Source organism: Puma concolor, chromosome C2 (assembly GCF_028749965.1).
Source record: "Puma concolor isolate L17-30 chromosome C2, mPumCon1.1.hap2, whole genome shotgun sequence".
Taxonomy (NCBI): domain Eukaryota; kingdom Metazoa; phylum Chordata; class Mammalia; order Carnivora; family Felidae; genus Puma; species Puma concolor.
Genome location: NC_141675.1, coordinates 92,495,922 through 92,523,372, shown reverse-complemented (window position 1 = coordinate 92,523,372; position 27,451 = coordinate 92,495,922). Strand labels below are relative to the sequence as shown.

The 27,451-nt window shown below is 40.6% G+C and overlaps 1 protein-coding gene across 1 annotated transcript; it reads right to left on the bottom strand.

Annotated features, from left to right (window-relative positions):
- Positions 1-430: 430 nt before the first annotated feature.
- HCLS1 (hematopoietic cell-specific Lyn substrate 1) lies at positions 431-26,647 on the bottom strand. The gene is made up of 14 exons (XM_025913982.2): positions 26,489-26,647; positions 23,979-24,062; positions 23,319-23,392; positions 13,101-13,230; positions 10,894-11,004; positions 9,373-9,427; positions 4,896-5,006; positions 4,186-4,241; positions 3,539-3,608; positions 2,715-2,926; positions 2,211-2,315; positions 1,442-1,724; positions 1,222-1,290; positions 431-1,021 (listed from the first exon to the last, which is right to left on the bottom strand). Exons 2-14 carry the CDS (start codon positions 24,060-24,062, stop codon positions 885-887), a joined length of 1,497 nt encoding a protein of 498 aa, XP_025769767.1. The 5' UTR covers positions 26,489-26,647; the 3' UTR covers positions 431-884.
- Between the last annotated feature and the right edge of the window lie 804 nt (positions 26,648-27,451).

Genomic DNA, 27,451 nt, shown 5'->3' with positions numbered 1-27,451 from the left:
GCCTGCTTGGGATTTTCTCTCTCTCCTTCTCTCTCTCTGCCCCTCCCATGCTCTCTCTTTCTCCCTCAAAATAAGTAAACTTAAAAAAAAAGAAAGTATCATCATGTCCTTAAAGAACGCAGTCATTACTCCCAGGAAGAAGGTGGTTGGCCTCTCATAACTGCTAAAGCCAGTGCAAGTTGAACTGCCTTAATGTGGATACTTCCTGGTCCTCTGGCCCCTCACCTTACTGCCATTTTCCAGGCCAAACTGTTTGGTGTTGGGTTTAAGTACAATCTAAGGAGAAGATTTAACCTTGATATACAGGGTGCAGGGCAGTGGGCAATGGCAGGAGGGGGTCTTCTGGATACACCTGAGAGAGGGAAGGAGAATTGGAGCCATGAGAGTAGGGCAACTGAGGCCTGCATAAAAAGTACTATTTACCTCAGCATACAAATGAACCACAGTCCCACTTTATTTCTGATTTAAGATTGAGCAGACAGAAGGTTAAAAAAAATCTCTGCAGAAAAGGAAAGTGGGCAAACAGTATAGCCAGGCAAATCAGACAATCTAGACATACCTTTCCATGTAAGCAAACCAGGAAGCTCAGAGCTCACAAACAGAGGAAGGCAGAACTTGGGGTATTTGAGGGAGTATTCATGAGGAAGGAGACAGGACCACAAGATGAATGTATGTCTGTGAGCACATCTAGGGTAGAAAGGACACTGAGGGGAAGAAGACCCCTTCCTCATGCTGTCTCTGTCCCAACCCCTAGTGGAGAGGGAGAGGAAAGTCTCTCTAGAATCTCAGGCAACTCATGACACTTGCAGTAAGAATAGGGTGGGGGTGAAGGCAGAAACACTTTGGACTTGGGAAGTCATGGTAGAGGAGACAGGGAGAGCCAGTTACTGGAGGAGCTTGACATAATTTGCAGGAAAGAGTCCAAAGTGGCCATGGCAACGTCCCCGCCACCAGCCCTCATCCACCATCTCAATGTCAGTGATGATGTCATCAGGATCAAAGGAAATCTCGTCACTTCCTTCTGGGGAGGAAATGGATGGGATGTTAGGATGGTCAGACCATAATCCTTCCATTCCTGTCCCCACTTTAAACTTCAGGGAAAGAAGGGTGCTATTCTTCTGGATGCTAATCCTGGGTCCTCCCCTGACCCTCAGAATCCAACTCCCTCTCTTGTAGTAAGGGCCTCCAGGCACCAGACCCCTCAGGCCACTCCAAACCTACCTCCTTGGTAATCATACAGGGCTATCGCTGAGATCCCTGCTCCAGCCCCAGCTGGGTAGCCAGATGATTCTGCATGAAGAGAAATATAAACATGGTCTCACCAACATGGAGAAGGAAAACAGGTCCTTCTGGGTAGTGGGGGAATTCCTCTTCCTTTTGCCCTCCCCTGGACTGGACCCAATGCAGGAGCTGCTTCTCCCACCCCCTACCCCCCACTCACCAGCCATAGTGGAGGCAAAAGAAGGATTCTCAGGTTCGAGTACATCCTCATAGTCCCCATCTTGTTCACCATCCTGCTCACATCTGTCCATGTCTCCAATATCCTCATAGTCATTCTCAGTCTCAGGCTCAGTCTCAGGCTCAGGCTCAGACTTGGGCTGAGGCTCAGGCTCAGGCTCAGGCTCAGGCTCAGGCTCAGGCTCAGGCTCTACTTCATACACTGGCTCTTCCTCCAGCTGCAGGCCTTCCAGAGTCCTGGGAGGCAGGGCTGGGGGCTCCTCATCCTGAGAAGGGACAGTGTGGATCAGAACAACTTCCACCCATGGGTGGGGTACTAAGACCCCACCCATCACCATCCTACCAATTCTACCCTCGTCCTCACCTCTACCTAATAGACTCCCCTAGAGAACACAAGCTTTCATCCATCTTTATTCCTTGACTTCCTCCCATACCTACCCACTCAAAACATCTACCAGGAGGTGATAGGAAGGGAATGTAGAAGGTGTGAAGAGAAGGAAATGGAAAGCAAGTCCGATTCCTCGAATGACCAGGAAAAGATTGAAGCAAAACACATTTTTGAGAATACCACGGCTAGGATGACTAACTCTCCTGATCTTCCCAGGACTAGGTAGCCCCCAGAATGCAAGGTTTTCAGTGCTAAGACCAGGACAGTACCAGACAAGCCAGGGTGGTTGGTCACTTCATATGGCCCACCTTTCCTCCCATGAGGAGATGGGGAAGGGATAGAGGATCTTTGGGGCTCTACTCACCTCTGGGGGATTCTGCCTCAGGGGCAGGGTAGGCACTGGGTGTTCCCTACTGGTTCTCACAGGCCCAGGCTCTGATGGTGGACAGCTCCCTGCTGGAGGCCAGGCCTGTGAAGAATGAAGCATCTCTCTTGTAAGTATGTAAACCTCTGTCTTCTCTCTTACACTTCCCTTCCTGTCTCTGCCAATCCAAATCAATCATCCTTCTAGATGGGCTCCAACCTGAAGTGATAGCTCCTTCTTGTTCCTGTAGTAATGACTGGCTGCATGGCCAAATATGCAAATCTTGGTCTATATAAATCTTGATTTTTTTTTTTCCCTCTAACATTTTGGTATATATGAGGCCCAATCACTCAGCCTGAAATCTTCCCGAAGATGGAGACAGGAGTTATCAACTTTGCCTAACACCAGGGAGGCCTGTGCCTTATTTTCTACCAATGATTTGGAATCCTTACTTTATTTGGGCAAGGAATCTTGGGTGTGAACCCCAGAAGACCAAGCACTCACCTCTGAAGAGATTTTCTTGGGCAATGGGGCTGGCACCTCTGGCTCTCCCACAGTGTCTACTGGCTGCTTAGCCTCATGGCTCTTCTTTACCAGGGCCTTTCTCTCCTGTTGCTGCCTGGCTATCTGCTGTGCCTTTTCTTCTTCCTCCCGCTTCCTCTTCTCCTCAGCCATGGACTCAAATTTTGCCTTCAACCCACGAGCACCACTAGAAGCTGCAGACACATGCAAGAAGAATTAGGATTGTCTTGGATCAGGTATGGTGGGGATGGCACTTGAAGGAAGAGAAGGAATTGGTTAAATATCCAGGCAGAAAGCAGATGGAGAGGGAACTCATGGGAGGGAAGGTAAGAGGTACTGATGGAGGAACAAGTGGGTTTTAGGAAGAGAATATAGCCCTGAAGCCTAGATTTCCATATAGCCAAGCCATGCAATCTCACACTTTTGTCCTTTCTAAATTACAAGCTTTGTTTTCCTAACCAGCATCCTTCCCTATCCACATTCCTTAAACCTGTATGCCCTCTGGCCACCACCCACCCTCTCCTTCCCAGTCCCAAGTTCTTATCCTTCTTATTCTTCCCAAATGTCTCCCCAACCCTCCCTTCCTATGTTCTCTGCTCACAGTTTCTTCCTAATGTCACTCTATCTCTCTACCCACTTAATCCAGTTTTTCTAGGAGAGAGAATTTGGGAATATACAGGCAGGATCAAGTCTACCTCAGCTAGTTTAAGTAGTTAAAGGCATGGAGAGGGTAGTCTAGGCATAAGAAAGAATGAGAAGGAAGAGGTGGTTGAGGAAAATAGAGAAAAGGAATTGTTAAGACTCACCAGCCTCTATGGGTGTCGTCTTTTTATAAGCTGTAGTTGGAGCCTCCATTTCATTGAAGCCAACAGCACTCTGTAGAGAGAACAGTATGCAGGGAGGGAGGAGAAGGGAATGGTGATAACCCAAAGTCAGTATTGGATATTGGGGACGCTATAGGAGGTATCCCTAACCATTTGGTGCTTAATAGTTAAACAGGATATTCCTATATTGTTTTGTGGTAGAGAGAGGGGTAAAGAATTTCTAAACTGGTGGGCTCAGCTCCCCTTTTTGAAAGCTCAGAGAACCTAGAACCTCACACCTCTAAGTCCAGTTGCCTAGAATGCAGCAGGGCCCAGCCAATGCATGAAGAGGAACTGGTGTGCATGGAATAGAAATAGATTATAGATTGAATTAAGCAATGTCTAGCAATCAATGACATTTCAAACATCACCTTTCCCTGAAGTTTATCTGTGTTTCTGTCTCTTTCTCTGACTCCCCCCATTCTCTTTTTTTGAAGCTCAGGCTCTGGAAGACTTGCTCATTAAATGCTGAAAGCAGTCAATGGGGAGTGTAGGACAACAGCTCAGGACACTTAGCTTCTCTTATCTCAATGCATTTCAAGTGCAGTTTAGGGACCTTTTCTCAAGACACTGGTGTTCTGGTGCTTTACCTTATCCACTCGGTCCTTCTGGATTCCATACTGACCACCAAAGCCCTTGGCATAATCTGCAGGACAGAAAGGTCTGAGAGTCATAAGAGGAGTTAAAATGCTAGGAATGTATAGGTAGGGGAGTCATGGAAGAAAGACCAGACAACAGGAATATGGAAAACAGAGATGGATGAGGAAGAGTGAGAATCAGAGGGCAGAGAAAAGCCTGGATGGAAAGAGAAAGAAAAGGATAGGGAGAAAAACAGTTAAAAGAAAATGGATTGGAGATAGATATGAAGAGGGAAAGATAAAAGAGAGAAGTGACAGAAAAGGAAGTAATATAGGGAGGAAATGGGAAAAAAATAAGGAGGTTCCTCCAGACATCCCCTATATGTCCCAGGGAGGAGAGAGACCTCTCTGTCTTTGTGAGGCACAGGGGCCTGTGAGACTCAAAGCCAAATCACTCACTTGTCATCACCCAGACTGTTTATCTTTCTCTTGCTCAGTGACCCCTTCTCTTTGGTCTCTTCTGTCCTGCTCCTAATCTTGCTTCTTTCCTCTCTATCCTCTTGGTTTCTCCCCATCCACCCCACATACATACACTTACCCTTTACACCACCACTGCACGTCTGCACCTTTGTACTCTGGGTCCTCTGTGTCAGCTTCCAGCAGGGAAGGAAGGAGGGCTCTAGGCTACTGTGTGACCTCCCTCCTCTCCAATCCCAACTCACCTCTCTGGGACTCATGTTTCTCTGTCTCTCCCTTGTAGTCATATCCCAGAGCTGCTTTGTCCCGTTTATCCTTCTCTATCCCATAACGGCCTCCAAAGCCATGAGAGTAATCTGTGGTGGAAGAAGTAGTCATGAGAGCCCACTCAGCCCAAAGGAAGGTACTGTGGAAGAGCGAAGTCAGGTTAAGTGGGTGCAGGGGGGATAGGGGCCTGGGAAGAAAGATGGGCCAGCATCTAAGTGAATTAAAGACAAACAGTGTCCTAAGCCATCTTTTGGAAGCTGTAATTCAACATTGTTCCCTCCTTTCCTCTTCACCTTTACTTCTGTCTCAAGATGAGAAGAGCATTTCAATCTTCTCCCTTCTTCAAGGAAGGGGAAAGTATAGAGAATGTAAAGAGACACTTTCAGGCAAAAAAAAGGCAAATACATATGAAATGTAGCCTGTTCTTACTCCTATATAAACACTTAGCAATATCTGCTAAAATACAACAATCGTTTTGTTTTTTTTTTAATAGTGAAGCTCAAATGAAAAAAAAAAAATCATGGCTCCAGAAACAAAGAGATGAATCAAAGCAGTAGATATGAGAGTAATCATGAGTGGACTGAGAAAACCCAAGGATGTTTTAAGCCCCGAATTTAGTGTCTAGAGATTAGGATCTAGGGTCAGGGGTTCTTATACAAGAACAGGGGACTGGGGAGCAAGAAATGACACTCTACCTGCTTCTGTAAAAGCGTTCTAGAAAAATTCTACTTATTTTTCCAGGGAAATGGTGAAGGGGGTTGTCATTTGTTCAGCACTTGGTAGTGGGAAATTTTACCTATGGGACTTGGAAACTCCAGGCTTACCCTGAATGTGTAGAATGCAAATTTCCAGTTATACACTACTTATATTACACAGGAATTCTAAGTGGAGAAATTAACTTCATGCTGGTCTAGAAAAATATATATCACCGAAAGAAAAAGCATTGGAAAGATGGCAGGAATATGAGACAGAGTAGACCTCAATAGAAAATGCATTATAAGAGATAAGAGAGCTACAACACAATAACAAGAGAACAAATCATCATTTATGAGGAATATGTATGTTGGTATAACCAATTAACAGAATCCAGATTTATATGTAAGCAAAAACTGACAGAAACAGAAAGAAATAGACAAATATGTGATCCTAGGTGAAAATATTAACACTCCTGTCACATTAATTGATAGAATATTTAGACAAAAAGAATCTAAAATTATAGAAGGTGCAACATTATCATCTAACAAGACCTAATTGACATTTACAGAACATTATATCCCCAAACTGCATAATATACTATTTTTTATGCACATAGAAAATTCACCAAGATAGACTATATGCTTGCCTATACAATAAGTTGCAATACATTAAAAAGGTTGATATTAGACATCATATTCTCTTAACACAATAGGGTTAAATTAGAAAATTCTCTAATGCCTAGAAAATAAATAACACATTTATAAACAACCCATGGGTCAAAGAAAAAATCAAAAGGGAAATTAGAACACACATTTTCAGCTTAATAAAAATTAAAACACACAGAACATGTGGAATGCAGCAAAAGTTTGTTTAGAGGGAAGTATATAACTTTAAGTACCCATACATGTTACTATACTTTGTCCAAACCCATAGAAAGTACAATACCAATAGTAATCCCTAAGATAAACTATGGATGGACTTTGGGTGATTTTTGATGTGTCAGTGTAGGTTCATCCTTGGTAAAAAATGTACCACTGTGGTGAGTGATGTTAATAATGGAGGAGGCTACACGTATGGGGGTGATGAGGGAGGAGTGTATGGGAAATCTCTGTGTCTTCCTCTCAATTTTGTTGTAAGTCTAAAACTTCTCTAAAAATATAAAGTCTAGGGGCACCTGGGTGGCTCAACCAGTTAAGCATTGGACTCTGGATTTCAGCTCAGGTCCTGATTTCACAGTTCGTGGGTTGAAGCCCCATGTCAGGCTCTGCACTCACTGTGTCAGAGCCTGCCTTGGATCCTCTGTCTCCCATTCTCTGGCCCTCTCCTGCTCATGCACTCTCTCTTTCTCTCTCTCAAAAATAAATAAACATTTAAAAAGTTAAAAATAAATGAATAAAAATACAAAGCCTATGATGGGATACCATCTCACACCTGTCAGAATGGCTAAAATTAACAACATAGGAAACAACAGGTATTGGCAAGGATGGAGAGAAAAGTGAACCCTCTTGCACTATTGTTGGGAATCTAGACTGGTACAGCCACTCTGGAAAACAGTATGAATCTTGCTCAAAAAGTTAAAAATAAACCTACCCTCTGACCCAGCAATTGCACTATGAGGTATTTACCCAAAGGATACAGAAATACAGATTCAATGGGAACACATGCCCCCAGATGTTTATAGCAGCATTATCAACAATAGCCAAATTATGGAAAGAGCCCAAATGTCCATCAACTAATGAATGGACAAAGCAGATGTGGTATACACACACACACACACATACACACACACACACACACACACACACACACACACACACACACACACACGGGAATATTACTCAGCCATCAAAAGGAATGAAATCTTGCCATTTGTGACAATGTAGATGGAGCTAGAGAGAGTATTATGCTAAGTGAAATAGGTCAGTCAGAAAAAGATAAATACCATTTGATTTCACTCATATGTGGAATTTAAGAAACAAAACAGATGAACATAGGGGAAGGAAAAAAAAGAGGAAGGAAAATCATAAGAGACTCTTAACTATGGAGAGCAAACTGAGGGTCTCTGGAGGGGTGTTGGTGGCAGGATGGGTTGAATGGGTGATAGTTATTAAGTAGGGCACTTGTGATGAGTACTGTTATATGTAAGTGATGAATCACTAAATTCTACTCCTGAAACCATTATTACACTCTATGTCAACCAACTCAAATTTAAATAAAAACTTGAAACAATAAATAAATAAATAAATAAATAAATAAATAAATAAATAAATAAAAAGGCTTTAAAGAAAGAGAGAAAGAGAGAGAGAGAGAGAGAGATACATTAAAAAGAGAAGGAAAAGTTCCAGTATGCATCTAATATGGGTTCCAGAAGAAAGAATAAAGGAGAGGAGAGGCACTATCCAAAGGAAACCAACCTGAGAATTTTCTATAATTGAAGTTATTTCTCACGTTGAAGAGGAACAATAGTCTCATGCAGGAAAGAGAAATAAGTCCAACATTTAGATATATCCTAATGATATTTCAGAATATCAGAGACAAAAAGAGAACCTTTCAGGGCACCTAGGTGGTTCAGTCGGTTAAACATCTGACTTTGGCCCAGGTCACGGTCTTGCAGTCCACGGGTTCAAGCCGTGCACTGGGCTCTGTGCTGACAGCTCAGAGCCCGGAGCCTGCTTCAGATTCTGTGTCTCCTTCTCTCTCTGCCTCTCCACTGCTCACACTCTGTCTCTATCTCTCAAGAATAAATAAACATTAAAAATTTTAAAAAAAGGAAAACCTCTCACAGAAAAAAATAGAGACACAAAGGAATGATGGTTAGAGTACACAAGAGAGATGCCAAGGAGGATGAAATAATACCTTCAAAGTGATGAAGGAAAAGTAACAATGAGAAATGGAGCAAAATATATTTTTCAGACAAAACCTGGGAGTTCTTTCACAGGCTCTTACTGAAAGAATTATCAAAGGATATACTTTAGTAAGAAGGAAATAAAAGCAATGAGGAAACAGCGAAATATAATAAACAGAAATGGGCTAGGAAGTTGGTAAATATGTTGGACAATTTAAATAAGCATTCACTAGGGGCACTTGGGTGGCTCAGTGGGTTAAGTGTCCGACTTTGGCTCAGGTCATGATCTCGCAATTTGTGAGTTTGAGCCCCGCATCAGGTTCTGTGCTGAGAGCTCAGAACCTGGAGCCTGCTTTGAATTCTGTGTCTCCCTCTCTCTGTGTCCCTCTCCACTCACACTCTTGTTTCTCTCTCTCAAAAGTAAATAAACATTAAAAAATTAAAAAATAAATAAAAAATAAATAAGCATTCACTAAATAATAATAGTGATTCATTTTTGTGGGGTTTAAAAACACATGGAATCCTTACACTGGGCAGCAATTGGCCAGTTGGTACAAAGAATATAGGATGTAGAAGGAATGCAATTAAATTATTCTACATTTTCTTTGTTACTCAGAATGAGATAGTGATTAATTTTAAACTTAAGGAAAAAATGAGAGTTAAAACTTAGGGATACCTTCCTAAAATAAAGGAATAGAATACCTTATTTTCAATCCAGATGGAAAAGGGGACTAAACAATCTCATAGGAAGAGATAAAGAAGAAAGAAGCAAGTACATGCTTGGATTTACAAATAAATACAATAGTGGGGAACTGGGTCATGGAACTAAAGGGAGTTGATGACAGCTATTGGGAGGTGAAGTCTGAGCTGAATAGGTCAATTGGGTTGCAAAGGTTGAAGCACAGGGTCCTTGCCTTTCTGAGATGCATGCTTCTCCACTTCTCCTTTGTAATCAAAGCCAACTGCCGACTACAGAGAAAAGGAGAGAGGATTGATTAGAACTGGAGCTGACAGTATTCCCTCTCCCTCACATACCTCCCCCCTAGCTCAGGCCAGAGGTTAGTTTATAGGAGCTTAGGGCTGAGAATGAGAGTTTGACCTAGAAACAGATGACACCCTGACCTGACAGGCTGGTGGAGCAGCAGTGTGCTACAGAGCAATGAACGTGAGCGTTATGGGCTCATCAGCTCTTGATTCAACCTCCAACCCCACTTGCCCTATTTTCAGTTGTTTAACTTTATGCATGTCCTTTAACATTACTGAGCCTCAGTCTCCTCAAATATGAAATGAAACTAGGTAAACCTCCTTACTAACCTCAAGTATGAATTGGAGAAATGATCCCTCTTTATTTGGGACAGTGTAAGTAATAAGTGGGTCAAGGTATGTAAAGTGTTTGCATTGTGTCACTCAGTAAATTAGTGCTTTTCTTCCTAACTCTCACGATACTAAAATGAGATAATAGTTAGGATGTGCCTTGTAAACTATAAAGCACTACGCACATGTAAGAGATATTATCCTATTCCTAATTGATTGTACTGTGCCTCTCTTCTCTTTCCCTAAATGGCAGCCGAAACCCAGAGATGTGTTTTGATGGGATGAGAGGCAACTAGGAGAACCTGGATCTTTGCTGCTCTAGGACTGGATATGTTGGCCAATACCTAACATCACTCATAGCTACATCCCCATCTGGCTCAGTACCTATAGGTCTTCTAGGCAAGACTAGATTTTGCATCTCAAGAGCCATTACTATGTATTGTTTCTTGGTTTACATGACATACTATTTAGGTAATTCAATTTGTGACCCAGGAGGCAGAAGATGAAACAAAGAACAAGGAGTGGTCAGGAAAAGACAAGATAGAAGGGAAATTCCATCCTACTGTGCTTTTTCTTTTTAAAACTACCTTTTTTTTTTTTTTTTCCCCACAAAGGAGTCTTTAAAACCTCTGGGCTTCAGGGTTTTGGTGCTACATCATGTGAAAAGTAACCTTTACCTTCTAAAAACATTATAACCCTAATTAGCTGTTTTACTTGATTGTTTGCTCCTGTGGTCATAATACTTAAGCTGACTCCCACATTCTCCTGAAAGGCATAATGATAAGGTTTCTTGAACAAAAGAGGAGCTTTGGAATTTCCCTTGTCTTTCTTCATGACAATGAAGAAATCAATGGTTTGACTTCCTTATCAATGTTTGATTCCTTATCAAAACAGAGTTTCAGAATCTTTGTATCATTTATGTTAACACTATTGAGCTCAGCATGTGGCCTCCAAAAGTGGCACAAAGGAACTTGCCGAAGAAGATTATGGGAGCTATCCTCATGATGGACCCTCCTGAGGCCACTGCCATCTTTCCATAGGAGAAGCATAGACCCACATTCAACAGTGAGTGCTGGTAAATCCCACAGGATTTGAGCTGGGTGGCACAGGGAGATACTTACCTTGTCTGCCCTGTCCTTCTCAACTCCGTATTTGCCTCCAAAGCCTCTGGCAGCATCAGTCTGAGAAGAGTGCTTCTCTACCTCAGCAACATATTCATGGCCCACGGCACTCTAAGAAAATCAGATGGAATGAGTGAAAGACAAAAATGACTGTAAAAATTAAAATGATACAGACGTGGTTTGGGATTTAAGAATACCAGAAATTCCATTCTGGGTCTGTCTCATAGCCTTCACCAGTGTATCATGTAAGGAGTATATGACTGGAGAGAGCAAGGTTGCTTTTTCTAGAGGCTCACACATCCTGAGTCTTCTTTAATACCATTGGAACCCATCACTTAGGAAACTCCTGTAGGATGGGCTGGAACCATCAGGATAGATTCGAGGTAGGCAGAACAGTGGTTAAACCAGAAACAAAAAGAAAGGTAAAAACATGGGATTTATGGGTCAAAATAGAATTAAGTAGTTAATAAAGAGAGATCAAAGGGGACTAACTTTATACCATAGCCAAGATTGCATATTTCATTAAAAGAGCCAAGTGCTTCTGTTCTGGATTATAGTTTCTGTGTGACCATCACATTTCAGAAGTGCCAACTGAGCCCTGATGTTTAACAGTGACTGACTCTGCACCAAAGGGGGTTGGTAGACAATACTGTAAGTAGTCCAAGAGGGCATATAAATTTTCTATGCCCCTTCACTTTTTATTCCATCTATTGTTTTATTTGGTTTTAAAAGGTTTATCTCTTCTAATATTTAGATATGGCTATTTTAATAATCTGGGAACTGACTAGTACTTCAAACCAAATAATGCAGAGTGCCAAATAAGAAGAAATTAGAAAGCCTTTCCTTTCTCCTGTATTTCGAATCTCATGCTGGGACAAACATCAATATAGAGATTAATGTGAAGCATTGCCGTATATGAGCTCATTTTACAGTATTTTTAGGTCTGTGTAGGTCAACTTTGCTTGTGAATTTAAGAATGCATGAATGCTTATCTATTTTAGTTTTTTCCTAGGAATTTTGTGGAGAATACAATGCCTACATTGCACTTTACACAATGACAAAACAAAACACTTCTTGAGGGTGCACTAAAGGCTTTTCACTGAATTATTTTTTCCTCCTTAGAGATAAAATCTTTGTTGTTGTTGTTGTTGTTACAGGAATATATCTCTATCTTTGAGATTAGCAAAGTCAATGGAAACTATGATTTAAAACACAAGCATTGGGGCGCCTGGGTGGCGCAGTCGGTTAAGCGTCTGACTTCAGCCAGGTCACGATCTCACGGTCCGTGAGTTCGAGCCCCGCATCAGGCTCTGCGCTGATGGCTCAGAGCCTGGAGCCTGTTTCCGATTCTGTGTCTCCCTCTCTCTCTGCTCCTCCCCCGTTCATGCTCTGTCTCTCTCTGTCCCAAAAATAAATAAACGTTGAAAAAAATAAATAAATAAAATAAAACACAAGCATTTTTGGGGGGCCTGGGTGGCTCAGTCGGTTAAGCGTTCGACTTCGGCTCAGGTCCTGATCTCACGGTCCGTGAGTTCGAGCCCCGCGTCGGGCTCTGTGCTGACTGCTCAGAGCCTGGAGCCTGCTTCAGATTCTGTGTCTCCCTCTCTCTCTGACCCTCCCCCGTTCATGCTCTGTCTCTCTCTGTCTCAAAAATAAATAAACATTAAAAAAAAAATTTTTTTAATTAAAAAAATAAATAAATAAGACACAAGTATTTTAACCATACTTTAGTGGTAGCTAATGGATAAAGGAAACTATTTGTATTTGATGGAATCTAATGAATAAATTCACATCAATATTTTTCCCATGCACATATCATATAAGGTATAATATATATATACACAAAGAACACTATATACAGTAAAGAAAATAATAAGTTGCAATATCAACATTCTATACAAACATTTGAAAACAGTAAATGATTTTAAGACATATTCTTCCCTTCTCTAATTGTGACCCTGTCTCCTCAGTCTAGGAGTTACAGCATGGCTGGGTCTACAATAGGCTAGCCCTTTTAAATTCTTGGACCACATTTTCTACCATCTATATTTATGTGTTGAAATCAGGAAAAAAAATGATACAAATAGTATGTGGACATTCTATTTTAAAGCCCAAATTAATGCTGTACTTTGAATGAGTTTTAAACTACAATACCAACAAACGAATCAATTTTTTATCTTTAAGCAAACATCTTTCTTTCAACTCACCTTGTCCATTCGGTCTCTCTCCACCCCAAACCGACCTCCATACCCATGGGATGCTTTGGGCCCTGAGTCCATCTCCTTCTTCTTGAGAATATCATGCTCCTCTGACACTTTGTTCCTCAGCTGGTGGATACTGGAAGTAACCACATGACAGAGACTCATCTAGCACAAGTCAATGAACTCTCCCTCCCAGAAAAATGGAAGTCTTGAGATGTGTTCTTTATTTTTAGCAATAACCTGAGTTCCCAAAGTATATCAATGCTGGGTCTGGGAGTAAGAGATTAGTGTGGCCTATATACCATAGTCTGATTTAAACTCTCCACAAGCCAATAATATTTCCTCTAGTCTGTTAATTTGTCCACTAAATAAACTTCTGATACTTGTCCCGTTTTTCATGTTCTTAAATATTAGAGGACAGTGATACCAATTATATTCTAGTAACTGGGAAGTTATTTTTCTTCTTAATGGGTCTGCTTTCTAGCATTAGATACTCTCTCCCCAGAAGTACAAAAATATTTATATACCCCTTTATTCCCACATTCTAGTCCTGAGAATCTACCTCAAGGAAATAATTTTAAATATGGCAAGTCTTAATATCTAACGATATTCACTGAAACACTGAAGATAATAGCAAGAACTAAGAAACAATTTATAGGGCTAATACTTGGAGAACAGTTAAGTAAATTGCAATATTACCTTTCAATGGCATACTAGGAAGTCATTAACGATGGTTAGGAAAGATGTAGCTTTGGGAGATTTATCTATACATTAAGTATTTGGTGTATATTTTGGTAAAAAATGAATGCCCTTCGTCTCCACCCCCAAATCTGAAATTCCTTACACTAAAATCTAATAAAACAAACAATAAGCAGAATCAGACCTATAAATACAGAGAACAAACTGATGGTTGCCAGAGGGGATGGGCAAAATGGAAGAAGGAGAGTAGAAGATACAGGGTTCCAGTTATAGAATAAATACGTCACAGAAGTAATAGTCAAAGCACAAGGAATGTAGTCAATGACATTATAATAGCGATGTAACTGGACAGATGGTAGCTATACTTGTGGTAAACACATAATAATGTATAAACTTGTCAAATCACTAAGTTATCCACCTGAAATGAATGTAACATTATGTATCAACTATACTGAAATGAAAAAAAAAAGCTAATAAAAACTAACAAAATTCAGTCTTATCACTAATTGTTGTAACACCTGAAGACCCAAATAAACTTGATTTGGGACACCTCTGTCACTAAGAGAATGTAACACCAAAAGGAAGCCTTCTCCTTCTTACTTCACTTTCATCTTCACTATGAGGGTAGAGAGCACCTCTGCAGATCTGTCTGCTCTGAGGATATGAAGTGACAGGTCAGCACTAGCACCAATAAGGGACAATCAGTATGTATACTTGGTCACAGAGAGGCACTTCTGGGGATTCTTAGAAACATTTGGACAAGAGAACCCTAAATTAAAAAATTTCACTTCCTGCAGCAAGAAAAAGAGGTTTAGGGAATTGAGACAGTGATGTTACTGGGACTTCACCAGCTTGGGAAAACCAGATACACTGGTTACAGGTTAGAATGGCCATCCCACAGCAGAAATTCTCTTCTTTCATGGAAGAATAGATCCATCTGGTGGCCTTCTAGTATAAGCCCACCAAAAGCCTTTTTTTAAAGCCCTCTCGGCTTTAGTCATAGTTAATTTTAGAAAGCTGGCTTTGAACCAGATGAAATTAAGCGAAGAGCTGGAAGGACCATCTGTTCCGTGCCTGCTCTAAACCCTCTGGCAGCAGTGGAGGCAGAGATCCTGTGTTGCTAGTTCATTAACACTGACACTTTAGAAATGTCTGTGTCAAAAAAGCTACTGGTTCCAAGAACATGTAAATAACTGTTATTTCCCAACCAAAATATTCAGATGAAGAATGACAAAAATGATGCCAAACATTACTTTCAAATGAGCAAAATGTGCAAAGTTTTAATGAGTCCAATGATTGCCACATGGGTCATAACTATATCATTGTTAAAACAAGTTTTTAAAGGGGATTTGAAAATGAAATTCAGGTATTTCCACCTAATGGATGATAGCAAAGCTAATCAGAGGATGATGCCAATAGATAATACAATTTAAATAAAAATGTTGGGGCCAAAAAAGACCAACTTCTTATCAAATTCTTTAGAATATAGCTGAAGCCACTCTAAATAGGCCTTAATCATATTAGTACTTCACTCAATAAATATTAATTAAACTTTTGAGTATAAGGCACTTTTAGGCTGTGAGGATACAAAGATTATTAATGTATATGGAGATAGTGGTCAGGTGGGAGAGATATAAAAAGTTACAATCCAATGTGCTAAGCAGCATATCTAAGAAACGTTTGACACATTAAGTTTCAGATACCTATTTTAAGTTTTAAAATACCTTGGAATTTGATAAAGCGATGCAGTTTATGGGAACCAAGTGTTTTGTTTTTGTTACAATAATAAAAGCACAGAGATGAGTCACACAGATAAGATTTTATCCACAGATGATATGATCATAGATGCAGAAAATCTAAAGAATCTACAGAATACACTACTGGAACTATTAAGTACATTTGGTAAGTTCACAGGATACAAGGGCATGATCAAAATCAATTTCATTTCTACACACAGGCATAACTCATTTTAGGGGCACGCCACTTTATTATACTTTGCAGATATTGTGTTTTTAACAAATTGAAGATTTGTGGCAACACTATATTGAGCAAGTCCATTGGCACCATTTTTCCTACACCATTTGCTCACTTCATGTATCTGTCACATTTTAGTACTTTGCACAATATTTCAAAGTTTTTCAATATTATTATATTGATTATGGTGATCTGTGATCAGTGCTGCTTGACGTTACTATTATAATGGTTTGGGGGCACCATGAACTTGAATGGATGGGAAGTTGCTTCTTATGGATGAGCAAAGAAAGTGGTTTCTTGAGATGTCATAAATGTTGCATGTATTCTGACTGCTCCCCCAACCAGCCATTTCCCCATCTCTCTTTCTTGCCTTAGGCCTCCTTATTCCCTGAGACACAGCAATTTTGAAATCAGGCCAATTAATAACTCTGCAATGGCATCTAAGTGTTCAAGTGAAAGAAGAGTCATACATCTCTCCTTTAAATCAAAAGCTTCAAAATCATTTCAAAAGAAATCATTAAGCTTAATGATGAAGGCATTTCAAAAGCCAAGACAGGCCAAAAGGTAGGTCTCTTATGCCACACAGTTAGCCAAGTTGTGAATGCAAAGGAAAAGTTCTTTTTTTAAATTTTCTTATGTATATAACTGACTGTCAAATTGGTTTACATACAATACCCAGTGCTCATCCCAACAAGTGCCCTACTCAATGTCCATCACTCATTTTCCCTCTCCCCTACCTGCCCCCCCATCCACCCTTAGTTTGTTCTCTGTATTTAATAATCTCTTGTGGTTTGCCTCCCCCTCTCTCTGTTTGTATCTATTTTTCCCCCTTCCCTTCCCCCATGGTCTGTTCAGTTTCTCAAGATCCACATGAGTGAAAACATATGATAACTGTCCTTCTCTGACTGACTTATTTCACTCAGCATAATACCTTCCAGTTGCAAAGGAAAAGTTCTTAAAATAAATTAAAAGTGCTACTCCAGTGAACATATGAATGATAAGAAAGCAAAACAGACTTATTGCTGATATGGAGAATGTTCTAGTGGTCTAGATAGAAGATCAAACCAACCACAACATTCCCTTAAGTCAAAGCCTAATCTAGTGCAAGGCCCTAACTTTCTTCAGTTCCATGAGGGATGAAAGAGGTGAGGAAACTGCAGAAGAAAAGCTGGAAGCTAGCAGTGGTTGGTTCTTGAGGTTTAAGGAAAGACACCATCTTCATAACATAACAGTTCAAGGTGAAACAACAGGTGCTGATGTAGAAGCTGCAGAAAGTTATCCAGAATATCTACCTAAGATAATTAATGAAGGTGGCTACACTAAACAAAAGATTTTCAATATAGACAAACCAGCCTTCTACTGAAAGATGCCATCTAGAACTTTCATAGCTAAAGAGGAGAAGTCAATGCCTGGCTTCAAAGCTTCAATGGACAGGCTGATTCTCTTGTTAGGGGCTAAGGAAGCTGGTGATTTTAAGCTGAAGCCAATGCTCATTTACTATTCTGAGAATCCCAGGGCCCTTTAAGAATCACACTAAATCTACTCTACTGGTGCTCTATAAATGAACAACAAAGACTGGATGAGAGCACATCTGTTTACAACATGGTTTACTGAATATTTTAAGTCCACTGCTGAGACCTACTACTCAGAAAAGAGATGCCTTTCAAAATATTATTGCTCATTGACAATGCGTCTGGCCCCCCAAGAACTCTGATGGAGATGGACCACATGGTTAGTGTCATTTTCAAAACCTGCTAACACAACATCCATTCTGCTGCCCATGGGTCAAGGAATAATTTCATTTTTCAAGTCTTGTGACAATATTTAAGAAATCTATCCTTTAAGACTATAGATGCCATAGATAGTGATTCCTCTGATGGATCTGGGCAAAGTAAATTGAAAACCTTCTGGAAAGGATTCACCATTAGAGGTGGCATTAAGAACATTCAGTAATTCACAAAGAGAGATCAAAATATCAATGTTAACAGGAGTTTGAGGAAGTTGATTTCAACCCTCATGAATGACTTTGAGGGTTCAAGACTCCTGTGGAGGAAGTAACTGCAATTGTGGTGGAAACAGCAAGAGAACTAGAATCAGAAGTGGAGCCTGAAGATGTGACTGAATTGCTGCAATCTCAAGATACAACTTGAATGCATGGGAAGTTGCTTCTTATGGATGAGCAAAGAAAGTGGTTTCTTGAGATGGAAACTACTCCTGGTGTAGATGCTGTGAAGACTGTCAAAATGACAACAAAGGACTTAGAATATGACATAAATTTACATGATAAAGCAGCAGCCAGGTTTTAGAGGATTGACTCCAGTTTTGAAAGAAGCTCTACTGTGGGTAAAATGCTATCAAACAGTGTCACATGCTACAGAAAAATCATTCATGAAAGGAAAAGTCAATCAATGTAGCAAACTTCCAATTTTGATACAGAAAATTTTTCCATGGAAATTGCCACAGTCACCCCAACTTTAGCAACCATCAGTCAGAAGCCATCAGAAGCCATCAACATGGAGGTAAGACCCACCACCAGCAAAAAGATATGACTCACTGAATGTTCAGATGATGCTTACTATCTTTTAGCAAAGTATTTTTATTTAAAAAAAAAATTTTTTTTTTTTTGAGGAAGAGAGAGAGAGAGAATGAGCGGGGAAGGGGCAGAGAGAGAGAGGGAGAGAAAGAATCCCAATCCATGCTGACACAGGGCTCAAACCCACAAACTGTGAGGTCATGACCTCAGCCAAAACCACGGCCACCGAGGCACCCCACAAAGTACTTTTAAATTAAGGTATGCACATTATTTCTTTAGACATAATGCTACTGCACACTTAACAGACCACAGTATAATGTGAACATAACTTTTATATGCACTGAGAAATAAAAAAAATTCATTTTACTTGCTTTATTCTGATATTTGCTTTATTGTGAGGGCCAGACACCAAACCTGCAATATTGCTGAGTATGACTATACTAGCCATGGACATTTGGAAATTAAAAGTTAAAAATAAATACTATTTATTATCCCATGAAATCACATGAACTATTTTAGCATCAATTTAATAATAAAATATGTCCAAGACCTGAACATCGAAAAATATTACTGAAAAAATTGAAGAAGAAATAAATAAGTCCATGTTCATGGATAGGAAAATTCAAGATCATTAAGATACCAGTTTTCTCTAAAATGATCTATAGATTCAATGCAATTTCAACCAAAATATGATCAGACATTTTTGTAGGAATTGACTCATTTATTCTAAAATATATGTAGGAATATAAAGTCCTGGGATAGTAAAAAGGTTTTTTTTTTTAATTTTATTTTATTTAAAAAAATTTTTTTTTTGACGTTTTATTTATTTTTGAGACAGGGAGAGACAGAGCATGAACGGGGGAGGGTCAGAGAGAGGGAGACACAGAATCCGAAACAGGCTCCAGGCTCTGAGCTGTCAGCACAGAGCCCGACGCGGGGCTCAAACTCACAGACCATGAGATCATGACCTGAGCTGAAGTCGGCTACCTAATCAACTGAGCCACCCAGGCGCCCCTTAAATTTTATTTTAGAGAGAGAGCACAAGTTGGGGAGAGGGGGAGGGGGAGAGAGAGAGAGAGAGAGAGAGAGAGAGAGAGAGAATCTTAAGCAGGCTCCATGCTCAGCACAGAGCCCAACACGGGGCTCAATCCCACCACCCTGGGATCATGATCTGAGCTGAAACCAAGAGTCGTACACTCAAATGACTAAGCCACACAGGTACCACTTGAACAGACACTTTAAATGAAGACATATAAAGATACATGAATAACACATAACAAGATGCTCAATAAAATTAAGCATCAAAGAAATACAAATTAAAATGACCACATACCCACAAGAGTGATAAAAATTAAAAATACTAACAATACCAAGTGTAGAGAAGCATGTGGAGCAATTGAAATCCATACATTATTGGCAGGAATAAAAAATGGTAAATTCCTTTCAGTTTGGTAATTTCTTAAAAAAATAAATGCGTACTTATTATATGACTCAGCAGTTTTATTCCAAGATATTTCCCAAGAGAGATAAAAACACATGTCAACAAGAAGATTTGGACCTAAATGTTCATACAGCTTTATTTTTAATAGTTCCAAATTGCCAACAACCCAGATATCCATCAGCAGGGTAATGGATAAACCAAACTAAGATATACCCATTTAATGGGAAACCACTGGACAGTAAAAAGGAACAAAAGACTGATACACAAAGACCATAGTTAGATCTCAAATAATTATACTGAGTGAAAGAAGACAGACACAAAAGAATATATTTTGTATTACTGCATTTACATAAAATTTTAGAATAGGCATAACTAACGTATAGTGACAGGAAGCAGCTCAGTGTTTACATCCAGCCAGGGGTGGACATGGGATATATGGACTGTAAAGAGGCACATGAGCATGAGAGGACAAGAGTGGCAAAAAGAAGATGGAAAAAAGGGCCAGAGACCTTGAAAATCAGGCAGTTACTAGGAAACACTAGGTTGCTTGCAGCTGCCTGGCCCAGGCTTCTCTATACAATAGATGAGGGACAGACATTATCCTTTGAGCTATTCACTGAATTACCAAGTCACTCCCCAAACTGAGTATATTTTAGGTAGACTTAAAAAAGAAAGATTATGGTGTGGGGGAAGGTAGTGAGATTAGTGAGAACCACAATCACTTCCTTTTCCTGCTCTGAGTGATCTCAACTCTGCAGCTACTGTTCTCCTCTCCAACTTCCCCCTCCTTTTCCAAAGCCCTTAGTGATTCTCATCTGACCTTAAAGATTGGCTTAGCCCATGTTAGCCAGAGAGAATCCCAGAATATTAGAGACTTAATAATGGAAGGTCCTCTAGAGGTCTTTTCGATCCCAGTGGGAAAACTGAGAATCAGAGAGGAAAAGTGACCTGTTCATGGTCACCTGGCTAGTTACTAGCAGAGATGGGACTTTTACATCTTGGTAGCTTGGGTGAATGGGAAGGAAGTGGGTTTTTGTGTAAATATCTCTACCATGTATGCTATCCTTAAAAGATCCAGTTAGGTTAATAAGGTAACATTCAAGGTCACCACATTTTATAATTCCAAGGGTCAACAGAGTAATGGATATACTGAGTTGTACAACACAACGGTCCTAGTAAACAGCACTTAGGAAGAAGAAAGACTGTAATTTTTTACATGTTTATGTTAGGTTTTTAGGAAGAAAGAATATAATTGAAACTAATCTATATTGGGACACCTCAGTGGCTCAGTGGGTCAAGCGTCAGACTTTGGCTCAGGTCATGAGCTCGCGGTTTGTGAGTCTGAGCCCCGCTTTTTCGGCTTTGCGCTGACAGCTCAGAGCCTGGAGCCTGCTTCGGATTCTGTGTCTCCCTCTCTCTCTGCCTCTCCCCTGCTCACGCTTTGTCTCTGTCTGTCTCTCAATAATAAATAAATGTTAAAGAAAATAAGAAATAAATAAAAATAAACTATATTAACAACAAAAAGAAATATTGGGGTGCCTGGGTGGCTCAGTTGGTTGAACATCTGACTTCTGGCTCAGGCTTTTGCTCAGGGTATGTGAGCTTGAGCCCCACATTGGGCTCACTGCTATCAGGGCAGAGCTCAGTTTGGATCCTGTCTCCTCTCTCTGCCTCTCCCTAGCTCATGCTATCTCAAAAATAAATAAACATTTTTTAAAAACGAAGAGAAATATTATTGAGCTGCTAAGAGGTGCTAAATACTGCACTAGAATATTGATACATGTTAGCCCCTTGAATTTTAACCATACTCTGCAGGGTAGCTATTATTATTCCCCTTTGATAAACAAATAAACTGAGATTCCGAGAGGTTATATGTCTAAATTCACATTACTTGTAGCTGCAGAGCTGTTAGTCGAACCTAACAAATTCAAGCTCTTTCTATAAGATCATGGCAAAGATTTAGCAGTCTTCCTTAAAATATTCTGCTCCTACTATGCATGAGACAAGCTGGTTGGGAAGGTATTAGAATATTGGTATCTTCATCTTAAGAGTTCTCGGGATACTAGGGCTGAGTAGCCTTTACTCAGAAAAGGAAAAGGATCTTTTTTTTTTTTTTTTTTTTTTTTTTTTAATCTATGAGATTGGAAAGGAGCATCAAGAAACTTCCTGAATGAATCTGTTCCATTTTTTTCATCTTTCCAACTGCTTCCAGAATTGGTTGGTTTGTTTAAGAACAATATTCATTACAGTTTCTTGAGATAAATCATTATGTCTTATCAAACAACAATGCATATTACTGAATATTATCAAATTATATAAACACATGCTAAGTTTCCTAGTGTGTTGTTTATACAATGTGGTCATCCGCTGACACTTTTTAAATCTAGGGGAAAAGAGGTAAAAACACTATTGTTAAATTCTGTATGGGGGAGTTAAAATGGATTTTTAAATTGTATTAATTTTGCCAATTTATTTGTAATTGTTAATTTTTGCTTTAAAAAAATTTTTAAATTTTTTATTTTAGAGAGAGAGTGAGCGGGTGAGAGGGGCAGAGAGATAATCTTAAGCAGGCTCCATGCTCGTCATGGAGCCAAATGTGGGGCTTGATCCCATGACCCTGGGATCATGACCTGAGCCAAAATCAGGAGTCAGATGCTCAACCAACTGAGCCATCCAGGCATCCCAATTTTTGCTTTTTTATTTTTGCTCTTGTTATGCAGTTTATTGTGTCTACCCTGCTACTAATATTTGACATCCAAAGTAGACAGCCCTGTTTAAATGATCCTGAATAATATATGGAAGAGAAGAGGGAATCTTTCAATATGAATATACAATATATCCCACAGAAACCCTTAGATATGTCTGTAACATCCTTCTCTCTTACAGTATCAGACTGTTTCATTGTTTTGCTCTTATTTCTGATAAAACGTTGGGTTATTATCTTTAAGACCCTTAAACACTATTACTAAGATAATTTTAATCAATAGGTTTTCTAACTGTCACATTTCTTCATATTACCATTCATGGTTTCCAGCTTCTGTCAAGTAGCCAAATACAAATTTTTATTTTAAAAATCATCCAGGCCAGGTATGAGACCTGATATTGTCCTCTTCTTACAATATCTATTCTGAGTTATTTACCTTGATCTTTCACTGAATCCTTCTTGGTCTATCTGAAGTCACCTACATTCTAGACACACATTTCTATTTCTATGAATAGATAGATGATAGAGAGATGTTGGAGAGATAAAGTGATACAACCTCAACCAGTATTTGAGCCACCTCATCTCTGAATCCCTTATAATAGACCCGCTTGGGGAAATAGCATAGTTGTTAGAAATGAGAGAGAGAATACAGGTTAGGGGGATAAGTGGAGAGACATGAAACAGAAACCCGCAATGATACACATAGGGACACACAGGGATAGATTCAAGAAAAAACAAATGCAAAGACATGTAGACATTAACTACCTTCTCTCTTTCCTTCCTTCCTTCTTCCCTCACCCTCCCCTGAGTGTCCAAGTTCTCCTCAGGCTCTTCCCACACCCTTTTTCTGCTCCCCAATCCTTTGGCACCTACTTGATATGTTCTGCACGTCCAGAGCCTTCAATGGTCTTGGCTCCCCACCGTTGCTCCTTTTCAGAGATGTCATTCTACAAAAGACATCATCAGCAATAAGTGATGGCAAGAGATGTGCCACATTGAGAGAGGCTATGTAGCTGACACACATGCCCTCCAGGTCCCCTGAAACTGTTGCTGCCTTCAGTCACGATCTTTACATTTTCCTCACCCTGCCCCCCCATGTTAAAATTAAGGTGGGTTCTGAAACCTCCCTTTCTGCTATGCATCCCCCACACTTTCCCCGTTAGGTCTTCTACAACTTCTGAATCTCCACAAATTATACAGGCCTAGCTTATATCCTGCTCACAGGTCAATGGAGACCCAGGTTAACCTGCACCTCAGCTTCTGCCTAGCTTGTCATAGCCCGTCAATCACAATGTCAAACTCCTCTACACCTGTCCCCTTCCATCCTCAACATCAGCTATCATGCACACCCCCACTCATGACAGCCAACTGTCCTACCAGTCAGTTCTACCGTGAGTGCTATTTCAGTCCCAGATTGTCCTTTCTAAGCCCCCTAAAAGGTAAGTAATAACAGAGTAGCCCAGGTGCCTCTCCCTTGTCCCCTCACCTCCACCTTTTATTGATTTTTCCAAGCAAAGTTATTTCCAAACTCACCACAAAGTCGGGGTCTGTGTCCCAATCATCACCCTGGGTCTCCACAGAAACAGATACATCATGCCCTACTACAGACTTCCACATCTGAGGATGACAAAATGGGAATTAGGGAGAGAAAATCAAGAAGAGGGAAAACAAGAATGCTGAAGTCAATGTTATAGCAGTCCAGTGGTTTTGCTATTTTTTCTTAGAACAAAATGGAAGCTGAGGCAAAGCAGATGGAAGTTTTAAGAAAACACTTTTGCTCAGTTAGAGGAGCAGGGGGGAGGATTTATTCAAGACAAATTAACACGGTCTAGGCCTACTGAGTCTGGAGAGAGGCCATCATGGGTGTGGGTAATGTTAAATAATCTGAGTGTCAAAACTGCTGGAAACATTCATTTGTGTTGCAAGGCTAGCAGGGTAGTGGCTTAAAGTGGCAATCAATGAGGAGTACTAGGGTACCCTTCAAATTAAAGCACCATGCCTCTCAGTTTCTACATGACTCCTGTTACAGCTGTTGAAAGGTGCATTGGTCCAGCCCCTAATAAAGTGAACACCTACATTTTCTTCTCTACCACCTGCATAATTCTACTGAGAAAATTCCAACCCCAGTGCAAGTCATTATCCCATGTTCATTCTAAGAGCAGCTACTGAATAGGTGCATGAGGTCAGTAGGGCAGTCAGCTGAAATTCCTGCCCTGAACAACACATAAGGAAGTATTATTTACTGGGAATGAATCATCTATTCTTTAATTTTTAAAAACAGTTCAATTATATTTCTAAAGAAGATAACTGGTTCAAACAGCATATAATAAATCCCTTATTTTGAACACTGAGAGTTATTAGATTTTTTTATTAAGTAATAAAGAAATTGTTAGAGAACACTAAGATGAAGGGGAGCCAAATTGTTATTCTGTGGCATCCCCAGTGTTTCCATTGGCTCTGCCAGTTTATGCATGAGGAGCAGCAAGTTGCTCTCTATGTGTGGGATCCTGGATCTCTGTATGTCCATTGACAAATGCTTATCTGCTCTGGGGGGACACTGACACTTCTTGACCCTGCTACTACTTGCTAACTAGCAACTCTCCTGTCCATCCTTCCTTGGATTCCTCATCCCACTGGTGTATTTCCCTATACTCTTCACTGTCTCTTAAATGAGACCTCTTAAAACTGCTCTGAGGACTCTACAATGTCTCCACACAGTCTCTCAGACTCTCCGATTTTCCTTTCCTCTTGGAAGCTCCATCTTTCTCCATGCTATTTGATAGCCTCCTTGGAAACTAGCCCAAGGATTTGGGGGAAAGGGTGGTTAAAGAGATGCAAGGAGGACACCGGAGAAGTAGTGACTGAGTCAGCTGCACTGTGAGATGAGTCCTTGCCCAGAACAGCTCTGCCTTTCCTTATGGGGTAACAATTATGGATTGAAGAGATAATGCCTATGGTCCTGGCTCCTGGGCTGCTTTTTGACAAAATGACTTCATACAGAAAACTGGAAACGAGAAGTTTCTGAAATATTCATGATCAAAAAGGAAGCAATGAGGACTGACGGTCCTCTCCTCTTTCCTGCTGTTCCTCTGGGGCCTCAGCCTAACTCACCCAAAAGCCTCCCATCTTCATGTATTTTTTAAACAAAGGGAAGTTTCTGACGCAGAGACTATTAGTGTCCTTAAGCTGCTGGCAGAAATAGAAACGCCAAGAGGGGCTATTAGAGGTAGGGGACTGGGGAGTAACTTGGTGAGGAATGGTGCCCAGGATTGCAGGCACAATTAAGGGCCTCATCACGAAGCTGCCTGACAGCATCAGTAAAGTACATGGACCTCAGTCAGAAGATCACCCCAGCTCTGTTACTAAGCCCCTCTGGGAACAGGGGTAAGGGAATCAACATGGCATATGTTCTTATTTGTCAGGTACCAGAGTAGGTAATTAAAAATATTAATTGGGTAAATCACCGAACATCTTTGATACTCCATTTTCCCCAGGGGAAAATAAATGAAGAGGTTAATGTAGCTAATTCATCAAGTCCCCTTCATTTCGGACATTCTGGGATTCTGGGATCCTACAATCACAGAAACTAGCCCTAGTCGAGCCATTGTTTGGCCTCCATCCGCACTGGTGTAAGTAGCAACTACTTCCTGCTGTGTCACAGTGTCTCCTATGTGAGTTTTGTCTCTTTGCAAGACCATATGCTCTCTAAGGACAGAGACTTTGTCTTCATCTCCTATGGTCCTCCTCTTGCCTCAGGGCCTAGGAGCAACAGGCCTTAGGAGAAGGTTGTACACTGTCAGCAGAAACTAAGAGTCCTGGGTGGCTGCTGCATCATGTGCCCTGGGCTCCAGACCCCCATTTCAGTTTCCATCCCCATATGCTCATTAGTCACAATCACTCACCCCCAGGCCTCTGGCCATAAAAGTCTAAGAGCCTATGAGAAAGGACTTTATCTCTCATGGAGGACTAAGAGCCAGGTAGGTTCCTCTTAATTCAGCTCTTGCCCTGTGCTCCCCAACTTTCCCACTGCTCAGAGTACCCACCTCCAGTAGCCAAGTGTCTGCTCTAAGCTCCCAGCTCTTCACGTCCACTGGGCTCCCCTCTCTACTGCCACTTCAGAGCAAGAAACTCTGAGCTGCTGCTTCAGTTCCGTATTCAGCAGGTTTTCTGTCATTTCCTGACACCCTGTCCTCACAGCTACTTCCTGAAGTTTAAGTCAGTTCCTTCTGCTTAGGCACTTAAAAAAAAAAAAAAAAAATGCCGCCGTGCCTCGTCTTTTGCAACGCTTTGAGAGTCACAGGGAAGTTATAAGAAATGCTGCTCTTACTCTCAGAGTTTATATCTGGTCAAGGAAGCAAAGCATTCACAGAAAACACATAAAAGAATGTTGTAGAACAGCATTCATGTTTGAAATAGGTAAGCACTTGCATCTACTATGGTAAAGGAATTTGTGGTAAAAGTAATTTGGTATGGGGTGAAGTAATCTAGAAAGGTTTAATGAGAAAAGTGATTTTTATGTGGGTTTTGAAGGGTAAGATTTAAAAAGAAACTCACTTCTACATCACCCATCGCACTTAAACCTGGGGTTTGCATACAGATATTCAAATAAGCATTGATCAATTGAACAATGGAACAGAATCAGTCACGGGAAAGGCAAGCCATGGAGGGAGAAAGTTTCAGAAGTTGTTTAGGGGAGTGGGGTCTGAGCTAACTAGCAGAAAAAAGTCTGAAAGAACTAGATACTACTACCAGATGTTGGAAGATTTTTGTGGCATTTTGTATTACTGTTCAAGATTTGCTGCCCCTCCTTCCTTTCCTTCTTGAAGCCAGACTTGCTCAGGTGACTGATTTTGGCCAATCAAATGTGAGAAGTGAAATACATCACTTTCTGGTGGAGACTTTAAGACCAGTGCAAGCTTTGCCATGCTTTTCTGCCCCCTGCTCACCAAGGCGAAGTGCAGTTCTCCAGTGGCTCCTCTGGCAGCCTGGGTCCCCAGCTGAGAATG

Excerpts from the sequence above, each read along its gene's own strand:
- HCLS1 (XM_025913982.2), bottom strand. The coding sequence starts at position 24,062 with ATGTGGAAGTCTGTAGTAGGGCATGATGTATCTGTTTCTGTGGAGACC. Across the intron at positions 5,007-9,372 it reads GAAGCATGCATCTCAGAAAG|ATTACTCTCATGGCTTTGGA; the intron begins GCAAGGACCCTG and ends CTTCCACCACAG. Across the intron at positions 2,316-2,714 it reads CCAAGAAAATCTCTTCAGAG|GCCTGGCCTCCAGCAGGGAG; the intron begins GTGAGTGCTTGG and ends CATTCTTCACAG.